An 11,179-nucleotide genomic window follows, 5' to 3' on the forward strand; every position below is an offset into this window, starting at 1 on the left:
GCGAACAGTGGGGGAAAAACTATAAAAATCGGAACTTCAAGGTCGAAGAAGAGTCTCCTCCGGATTAAACCTACAGTGGTGAAAAATTGTGTTGTGCATCCGCCGCTCACCGAGGACACCGCAACGAAACAACGAACTTCTGCTTCGTCCGGATATCCTTCTCGTCCGCCCGAACTGCAACCGAGATCACGAACTTTCGCCGTTCCCAGGAGCACCGAAATTTTGGAATTATCCTATATCGATGTAAGCATGAATTCGAACAAATAAACGGGTTTTATTTTGTAAAACACTTGTGCATCATTTGCCTCCTTCGCCACCGCCCACATACGCGGTTTCCCTTCATTCTGACGCGAGATAGACTTTTTCCCCCCTCAACGTCGGCAAACCTTACAATTTGACACTCGTTAATCTTCATTTAAAATAGTTTTTATTCTTTCATTTGATTTCTAATTGTATTAACGTTACGAAAATAACATTGAAGATGTGAGAATTTTCTTATCGAAATTCTCCTTCATTTCATTTGTAAATTTATTTTGAAAAAATCGTAAAAAAGAGTACTTTCGTCCTTAATTCTAGTCTCATCGCATTTAAATCTTAAGATAACCTATACATTACGCGATAAATACAAATGCTATCTGGCTAATTACTATTTTCTGCATTTTTTCATACTTTGTAATATATACGTGTAAAACAAAAAATAGTAATATGTGTTACTTAACATGATTATTACTATGCGCTGTATTATGAACATTATTTTATTTTGTTGGAATTAATATTTATGACTGTAATGTTTTTTGTTGCGTGCCCATACACACAGGTTTTTCCTTTTACTAAACAAACAATAACGTGATGTCAACCTTCGAGTATTTTCCACGTCATAACGTTGAAGGTCAAACATAAGTCAGACTTTGCATTCAACGATTCAAAAGGTAAATTATAACTTCAGTCACTTGTTATTCAAAGATAGATGTCATAATTTTCCTTTCTTGTAACGAAATTTCTTTATTTCTTAATTGCAATAAGAAAACTGAATCTTACAATTCGACAACACTTTATTGTCATAACTACATAAATTACATATAACAAGTATTTAAATAAAAGTACACGTTTTGAAAAAACGTTGAATAAAATGAATATTTGAACAATTCTAAAAAATTTAAAATTCGAAAATGGGCTATAGGAATATTTATTCGAAAGGTGTTTCCTGTAATAAATTGTCTTGAAAATTCGGCTTAAGTTTCAAGTCTTTTGCCCTGTGTGAATGCGAAGATGACTTATTAAATGATCTTTCCTTGAAAATTTCCGTTTGCAGTGATCACAAGCAAATGGCTTTTCTCCTGTATGAATGCGAAGATGATTTACTAGATGATGGCGTCGTGTAAAGCTCCGTTTGCAATGGTCGCAGGTAAAAGGTTTCTCTCCAGAATGAATCATAACGTGCCGTCGTAAATTCAACTTATGACCGAATCTTCGAGCGCAGAACTGACAAGAAAATGGCTTTTCTCCCGTGTGAATCCTGCGATGACGTTCTAATTCGGACTTGAAACGAAATGCTTTTCCACAATCTTCACAGAGAAATTTCTTTGGATTTTCGTGCATAAAATCTATAGAAAAGTCAAACGATGTTAAATCTGAATTTAGACATCGAACGTAAATCAATAAATAGAATTACAAATGCAGAAAAACATATTCGACTTATTGGCTATATCTTAAAAATAAATCTATATTTAATCTAAAATAAATCCAATTTCAAATCTATCGTAAAATGCAGAAAACAATCGTTTATAACAATTTCTTTGTTTCTTTCGGTCCCGACAAAAATTGTTCAAGTTTTATTTACAAAAACATTTTTCTCGATCAATTTATCACAAAGAAAGTTTTTCCGATTTTTAAATCCATTTTCTCAGTAGTAAATGTTCACTTCTTTCTTCGAAACTTTCAGATTTCACCCTTAATTCTTCGGGGGAAACGTTGGACTCCTCCAAAGTACATCTTACAAGAAAAAACGTAAATATCAAACATTGTATAATAAAACTTTAATTTTTATTATTAATTTGTTACTTAAAAGAAATCTGACAAACTTTTATATTATTAGACATATAAATTTTAAATATACATACGACCTTTCGGTATACTTAAGGGGAGAACTGGAAAATCTAAAAAATAAACAAGATATATTAATGATCCATAAAGTGATGTCATCCTCCGAGTATTTTCCTTCTCTTAACATTAAAGAGAAATAATGCGCCCTGTTTGAGTGGAAAGAGAATTTACGTCTAACGACAGACAAAAGTGATTCAAAACCTTCCNTCTCTGCCAGATTTAAAAAGGGCTGTCCATTTTTTCACAGTGGTGTACGAAGGAGCAGACTCTCCCAAAACTTCATCCATGTCAGCTTTGATTTGAGATGGGGTCAACCCTTTTTTCGTCAGGTATTTTATGACCGCATGAGTCTCCGTCTTCTCCATTTTTGACAAAGTATGTGCACACTGACTATCTGCTAAGCTGTCGTGGCAAAACTTTTTGACAAATCAAGCGGAAATTGGTATCGTATCTCTAGCACAGATGGCTGAATTATTCCCGCCAAAAATTAAATTGATCGCAGCGCCGCATATAGGCAAGGCCGCGAACTTTCCGAACAGCCCTCGTATCACAAAGAAAGTTTTTCCGATTTTTAAATCCATTTTCTCAGTAGTAAATGTCCACTTCTTTCTTCGAAACTTTCAGATTTCATCCTTAATTCTTCGGGGGAAACGTTGGACTCCTCCAAAGTACATCTTACAAGAAAAAACGTAAATATCAAACATTGTATAATAAAACTTTAATTTTTATTATTAATTTGTTACTTAAAAGAAATCTGACAAACTTTTATATTATTAGACATATAAATTTTAAATATACATACGACCTTTCGGTATACTTAAGGGGAGAACTGGAAAATCTAAAAAATAAACAAGATATATTAATGATCCATAAAGTGATGTCATCCTCCGAGTATTTTCCTTCTCTTAACATTAAAGAGAAATAATGCGCCTTGTTTGAGTGGAAAGAGAATTTACGTCTAACGACAGACGAAAGTGATTCAAAACCTTCCAGTCGAGTTTTTCCACGTGCTACGGGAATAAAGAATATTATGTCCCTGTGTAAATAAAATAAAATATTCATTAATTTCACCAAACCATTTATATTTACACTAGTTTATCAAATTAAATCTTTAAAATATCCTAATTCTTTAATCTGTTCGAGTATTTACTCGGAAATATTCCAATTCAAACGTTCGTCTCACCTTATAAATTCAACATTACCGTTGTCGGCATTTCTCTTCCTTGCAACAAATCTCCTTCCTTTCTTAATTAAAAAAAAACTGAATTTTCTTGTTTTTATAATGCACAAATTCCGAATCTTCTTTTCCGAATTTAACGAAATTGCCGGTTAAGTCGGCAGTTACAAATTTAAAAAAACACTTGTGGCTCCACCTGACATTCAAAATGAAAAAGTTAACACATCGACGTCACTCGCTAAGGTTACGTAGTTTCTTTAACATAAATTTATCTCGAGTGTATATCGCATATTCCCAATTAAATAATTATTAGTACACAATACGCGTAATTATTTATTGCTAATCGAAACGTCCATCGACATTTATTATCTGTTATTACATTTACACGTTTACTTATTCACGTCATTTCGGTATTTCTTTTATTGATTATAGTGTAACTGCTTTTTCTGATAACTGGGAAATTTAGCCAAATTCATGATTACTCTTTATCTTATTCTATTTCCTTCTTCACTTTATACAATAAAGGAATTCCCGCTGAAAACAATTTCGTCCGAAGCGTATACGAAATATATTTTCATTGAAGAGATTTAGAAGCAATCGAAGTATGTGTTACATGAATAAAGCTGATCTATGTGTGTTCTTTTTCTAGTCGCATGTCTACGCAATTTCTAATTCTCCTCACGCATTGGCTGGATGATCGTAATTGCAGACGTAATGAGGTCCCGGAGGTTTGCCAAAGACGTGGATAATGGTGGCAAATAAACCGTATTCTTTAGATACTTCAACAGAAGAGAAATCACACGGCGAGTGGTCTGAACGAGTGGAAAGCATCGATACAAAGCTTCATCGTTGATTCAACGTCTATTGTAGCGGTGAGGGAGTTTTGCGTTCAAGTACGAGGCACTTCAGTATGTACCTCAGAAGCTCCATTCTTCTGTAAAGAAAGTAATAGGAACGTCTTTTGTTTCGAAGCCACAATTTTGACAACAAACATCGAATGCCACTTGATGTGTGGCAAAGAAATAGTCGTAAGTGTGCTTCAAATTTGGAAAGTTCTCTTTGGTTTCGTGTCTGGACTGTATGATCAAGTGCGATAGTTTGAAGTTACTGAACTTTAAAAATGTTTGAAAGTTCGGAAATAACTATGTCGGCATTTTTAAGCATTCGGATCGGATATCAGAAGCTGCAGCATCAATTCAGATTTCAAAAATTTACAAGTTTCTGCAAATGGCATTAGAATAATTTGCAGTTTTGTGCGATATAAAAAGACGTAAACGTAGACTTACGTAACTCAGAAGTTTTGTTAGTAAAAGGAAAATCCTGACATAATATTGAATTTAGAAAGTGAGATGAACATTTTACGTGAAATACTTCCATGCAAAATTTAATTTTTCTACCGAAATAAGTAGGAAAATTTTATATTTTATACGATAACCTAGTGAATATATAAATGAATTTCACAAGTCGGACAAATATTTACTAAATTTAACGAATAAATTGAGGTCATCCCGTAATCTCAACCACACTATTTTAGTGTTTATATTAATTATTACAAAAAATACCCGTCATTGTTTCACAATAATATTTGTTATCGGTAACAATCACTTGTAAAATGTAAGAATAATTTTTTAAATCGAGTTTTTCGGTTGTTAAGGCTTGCAACTACCATCAGGTGCGTGGTTATCACGACCTGTCTGAGCGATATGATTTGTAGTTACTGCGGTAATAAAGAAGAAAAGATCCTACTAATTCATTTCTTTGGTTCTTGTCAAGTTATATATCACCTGAAATGCTTTGTGTTGGAAGAAGATTTCAAGTATAGTAACTTGAAAGTTGAAGCTATGCAAAAAATTACTGTGTTTAAGATCTATTACACAGAAGTAACATTTAAAACGGCTTGAAGAAAAAACTTCACTAATTTAAAATGACAAACGATTATAGATAATAAAATTTACACAAATTTAAAATTGATATCAAACGTCAGCCTTTTATTAGAGAATCTGACGTTTTTCACATTAAACCCAAAGGTTACATTTTCACACTAAACTATTATGTTTTTAGCTTGTTTATAACGTTATTTGTCATTTTAATGAAGTTTTTACTTCAAGTTGTTTTAACTGTTACTTTTGAGTTTGTGTAAAGGAGGAAAAGAAGACTCGAAAATATATAATATTTTGGTAAATGGTCTTAACTTCAAGTGAATAATTATATTGCTTAATAACATATTTTATTAATTCTTTTGAAGACAAAGTCCTATCCAAAAAATATAGGAACCACCATTTATTAACTTTGTGTGTGTTAAAAAAATTTACAAAAAGAATTTAAAGTATCGTCACCGGGGGCCAGTTTTCCTCATCTGCATTTTACCAGCGCTTATTCCGTTGTAGATAAAAGCCGAACTCCAAGCTGTGATAAAAAAGAGAAGACGTCCGAATATCACCAGTTCCTGTTTTTAAAAATGTTTATATTTTTCATTGGATATTTTTGTGTTTTTTAAAGGACTGTTTGGCGGCCAGTAGCCTAAAAAGAAAGATCAGTCGCCAAAAGTGTAATGTCTGGAACACAAAGTTAATAAATGGTGGCTCCTATATTTCTTGAAATGGATTTTGTCTTCAAAAGAATTAATCATAATTATCTCCATCGGAGGAAAATTTACAAAAACATATTTTATAATAAAATAAAAGAATAGGAATAACTTAAACTTCATAAAAGTAATTAAAATTAGTTTATATGAATGACTTTCCTCATTTAAGAACTTTCTTATCATCTCTCGCAAACACTTTTGAAGATTAATTTTATATACAGTTTCAGAGAAATTCTTTCTTTTATCTTGAAATAATTTGAACTTTAAGAAAAGTTTGCTGTGATGCTTGTGTTTGCTTTCTGTTTCATATAAACCCATTTCTACCCTCAAAAATTAAGCTTTTTGACATTTTATAATAGTTAAAAATATAAAACCGTTAATAACAAAGTATGGTAACAGATGGCGCCAGCAAATGTCGCCGGAAAAGTTAAGCAACTCGTTACTTTTTTTTATAGAAATAAATTCAAAAATCGGTTAACGTTGATATATGTTTGCATCATTTGACAAACCAACTTAGTGTTAAATACGATGGAATTTAATCATTTACAAGGTATGCCCATTGCGAGAAGCGTAAAAATTAGTGTTGCAACGAATAGTATATTCGGCCTCAGGCCGAATGCCGAATATTCGGCCAGGAGCATGGCCGAATAGCCGAATATTCAACCAAACTATTCGGCTCGATTAACGCACGTACAAAAATTGGCGCGCAAACCGCATTATGGCAAGGACCCCGCTCTCTATTAGCACACTGTCACTACGCTTCGCCAATCGCGTTAATTCTTGACAGTTCAGACAAGAGCGTCATGGCAGTGTGATAAATGATGATATCAAATGTGGATAACAATGAAATGACCTACAAGTGCAAATAACGGAAGAAGAACAGAGAAGGACTGCAAAGTGAAAATGTGTAAATAAATATGAAATTGAGTTGATAACATAATCGAACAAGTCGGATTATGTTATCAACTCAATAAGCTGCTTCGAACAAGTCGAGACAGTTTATTTGCGCGAAATTCGCGGCCGTGAATGCCAAATAATTGTTGTCATAGACTTCGAAAAGCTAAATGCTTGTAATGAAAGTAACTTAGCGTGCACGGGCGAAAGCCTGGGGTCGTTCGGGCTACCGAGCTGTTTCGAATCTGTGAAATCGTAACTGTGACATATACCGACGTCCTGTCTCTTTTCTCCGTTATCACCAGGCTACGGTCACGTAATTGTAAAATGGAAAATCTACGACGGAAAGGTGACGAATCGAAAGTATCGTGAAGGCGTATTATGATGTATGTCATAGGCATACGTGGACTAGAGCGATAGAGGGGAAAAAAAAGGAAGAGCAAAGACGAGCGCTTAAAAAGGATAGGTAGAGTTAGACCCTCAGATGTGCGACGATTCTCGAACGAATTCGTGTGTACTGTACGTGTGCTGATCTTTGTAATTATAAATTGTGAATACATGTGACTAATATTATTTTCTTTTTTATTCTGTGCATGTTATAAGTTATAAATAAATATAAACAAACAACACTAAATTGATAACATTAAATCTAAATACCGAAATGATTAATTTACTGTGTTTTTTTTTATTTTTTACTTCCGTTTTTAGGTATTCGGTATTCGTCCGAATAGTGATTAAATATTCGGTATTCGGCCGAATAGCGAAAAATAGGCCGAATAGGCCGAATACCGAATAGTAACCGAATATTCGTTACATCACTAGTAAAAATGCATCTACTGATTTACGTTCTTTTCTCCCGTTCGCCCACCGCTGGCGTAGAGGTCTTCGGTACCCCGAACACTGGGAGTTCAGTGGTGGTTTCGCGTTTCGCTCGGACGATCTGGCCACGTGAAGTTTCTCCACGTCTGTAACGCCTAAATACGGACGAGTTTCCCTTAAAAAGACCTCCCGGAAGGCATCGCCTAGGCAGATCGCCCAAGTGTTGCGTTGCCATAACTTAACAAACAACTCTCCGGTCGTGGTGTCGGCCAAAGAAAGCACTTTCCAAAAATGCCGATTATAAGTGACACGACGGGATAGTTGTTTGAGTAAAAGCGAATTAGCTGTAATTTCTTTGAGGGTAGTGTTGCAATATTAACTTCATCCCAAATAAAATTACATAATTATTTTATAATACGTAATAAAAGCGGGCTTATCTACATATTAGTGGAAAATTTTCACGTTTCTTTCAAACCTTGATTCTGAATTTTCCGATCGTTTTCCATTCTTAAGCTTAATGTTTATTAATTAACCGATCACCCGTTGTATATGAACGTAAAGAATTAACCCATTGTTACAGATACGAAATAAAAGCCTAACCTTTGATAAATTTTATTCGTTAATGTGATAATATTGATTAAATTGATATCTAAATTTATATATAGTTTAATAATCTGTAGATAAACATTATCACATTTTAACACGAATAATTATCAGAAATACAATAAAGTTGATCTGGTATATAATAATTGTAATCAATGTATTTTAAATGCCAGAATATTCTGTAAATTAAATAAATATCAATATTTTGGAACATTTCGATTTAAAAATGGCTACGACTGTTTTAATGCTACTCTTTTGATTCTTAAATTGTCTTATAACATTAAAACATTTAATAAAACAAATTTTCAATTTTTATACACTTAAATAAATTTTTATCAATAATTATGCACATTTTATTTCAAAATTAAATAAGATATAATTTCAATGAAATATAGTTACAATTTATAGCGAGTAGCGATTTTATATTGTAAGAAAAAGTTCTTTTGAAAAATCTACTGTGATTATATATCATTATTATTAATGGACAATAAGCTTTATAATAGAATTTCGGAATTAATTTTATAAATGTAATAAAAGTCATTAAACTACATATTTAATTAATTTCAAAAATGTCTTTCCACAAGTTCATGACGTCACTGTCTTTTGTTCGTTCCAGGATTTTTTCATTTAACAATCGAATTTGTTCTTCGTTAAAATGATTTTTCCAATCGCCAACAATTCCTTTTCTAACCATGGTTCCGCCTTTTGTATCTTTTCCTGTTTTATTTAAATTTTGTAGAAATTTCATTATCCCTGGAGGTATATTTTTGTCTTCTAGCCACGTTTTGTCTTTTTGAAAAAACACATCAATGTTCTTCTTGCCGCTCTCCTTCATATAATCGAAACTGCTGTAATGAATAATATTTTCCAAGATTTTTGGATCACTCAAAATACTTTTTTCGTATTCTTCTCCCATGAATTTGGCTATTTTCAATATTTCTCCCTTGGTATCTTTCTTCAGATCTTCGTATGTTACAAAATGAACGTTGTCGTCATTTTTATGTTCGTACCACCCGAGAAGGTGATCGAAATAATCGCCTGCTGCTAAATTACCTTGGAGAAATGCCTCAAAAAATTGTTCAAAACTTAATTCTTTCTGGGGAAATGGAAAAAATTTCATGAAATAATAATAAGAAACGCAGCAATCTCTAGGATTTCTGGTAATGTAAATGTATTTCGATTCTGGAGAAAAGGGAATAGCAGAAAATGGTAAATGTGTTTTCATGGCTCTCGGTTTAGCCATTTCTATGTATTCTCCTCCCACACCTTCTATTAACGGAAAAGCTAACAGGAAATCTAACGGATCCTCTGAGGGTTGACCTTTATGAAGGATTAAGTTGACTATATGATGCATCCAAGTTGTTCCACATTTCGGATAACTAACGAGAAATAAATCTCCAGGTTTTGCTTTATAATTCATTCCAGATAAAAACGATTCTTCCGGATGATCCAGCGGCATACGCACGTCACCCACTTCCTTATACATTTTCATCTTCTCCATTACTATAAGTTAGTTATAGCATATTATACGAAACAAGTATTAACATTGAGTAATTATTTAGTACATTTAATATGAAGTATTGTACTTACTACTTTCTCAGAAGCCAGTTATATCCAACGTTCACAAATAAAAAGTTTAACTGAGTGTTATGCATTAGAAATTGTCGTCATTAACGAAGATTAAAAATCAACGTAAGATTAGATAATGTGCATGCTCATCATTGGTCTAAAGTTATCTAATAAAATTGATAAACGAATTTGATTACGTAGCACATAACCTTTTGCCTTCTTACATATACGTTTATTGTGTATATATATATATATATATATATATATTTGTACGTAGTATCTTATAATATAATAGAGATGGGTTAATAATAATAATAATTATTATTATAATAAGTTTCTCTTGGTCACCACTTGGTCATGGTGGGAGAGCTCAGTAATTTTACTGAACCATTGAGCAATGCAGGCTGGAGCACAAGCTTCTGGTACGGACACCAGAAAGGTCTATTGGAAGAAATGAAGCTAAGAGTGACCACACCCACATTCTGTGGAGATATTATCATGGTAGTAACCAGATCAAAGTGTGATACCGGCTCGGACGTCGCCCGGGTTAACAAGGTACGCGTTCGTGGGTTAGGCAGAGGCTCACGTTCGAAAAATAGGCCGCAGTCTTCCTTGGTTACCGGTGGCGAAAGCAGCGCCGGCTCAAGCAGGGCTACAGCAATGTCCTCGACAGATGTGAGGAACCAACCTAGCCATGGTGTTTCTGTGGCAATGCATCCACAGACTACAAAGGCTGGAAAACCACGACAACGGATGAAATGGACAATAGAAATGAAGTTTATCATCCGTTCTTACTAACCATCACAAGACTCGAAACAAACATGACAGCGTACAGACAACAACTACATCATAGATTCACACCACAATATCCTCACCTCACTGTCACCGAACAAAGGGTTGTCGATCAAAAAAGAACAATTATACACAACAACCTTATCCCACAAACAACACTTGAACTTATCAAACAACTGGTTCCTGATCAAATATATCAACAGACAGAAACGTTTAACATTATTAATAAAGATCAAGTATCCTGTCAGGATAATCCAGCAACAATCATTGATAATAGCACACATACAACAACTACCACTAATGATAGGGGAGACCGGGGCAAGATCGGCATGTTAAGATTTACTTAAATTTTGTGTAATAAATACTGCTGTAAACTGAAAAAAAAGCTTTGCATATTGTCTATTAAAAACTTACCTTACTATAGAACTGGTTAAAATCAGTTTGGAAATAAAAATAATTAAAATAATTACAACTTTACAAGAAGAGAGAAATTGACGAAGTTGCCCCGGGTATAGGGGCAAGATCGGCAACTTCTCTCTTTTTGTAAAGTTGTAATTATTTTAATTATTTTTATTAAAGTTGCCCCTGGTATAGGGGCAACAGTAATGGGGCAAGATAGGCACGTATATAAAATTATG

At 33.5% G+C, this 11,179-nt stretch overlaps 1 protein-coding gene and 1 pseudogene across 1 annotated transcript; both read right to left on the reverse strand.

Annotated features, from left to right (window-relative positions):
• LOC111631816 overlaps positions 1–9,819 on the reverse strand; it is a 40,687-nt pseudogene extending 30,868 nt beyond the window's left edge.
• On the reverse strand, positions 1,063–2,298 carry LOC111631800 (protein krueppel-like). The gene is made up of 2 exons (XM_023376112.1): positions 1,673–2,298; positions 1,063–1,604 (listed from the first exon to the last, which is right to left on the reverse strand). Exons 1-2 carry the CDS (start codon positions 1,686–1,688, stop codon positions 1,240–1,242), a joined length of 381 nt encoding a protein of 126 aa, XP_023231880.1. The 5' UTR covers positions 1,689–2,298; the 3' UTR covers positions 1,063–1,239.
• Positions 9,820–11,179: the final 1,360 nt, after the last annotated feature.

The sequence above is a fragment of the Centruroides sculpturatus genome, unplaced genomic scaffold (genome assembly GCF_000671375.1).
Source record: "Centruroides sculpturatus isolate CEXI.00-Female unplaced genomic scaffold, Cexi_2.0 scaffold180, whole genome shotgun sequence".
Classification (NCBI taxonomy): Eukaryota; Metazoa; Arthropoda; class Arachnida; order Scorpiones; family Buthidae; genus Centruroides; species Centruroides sculpturatus.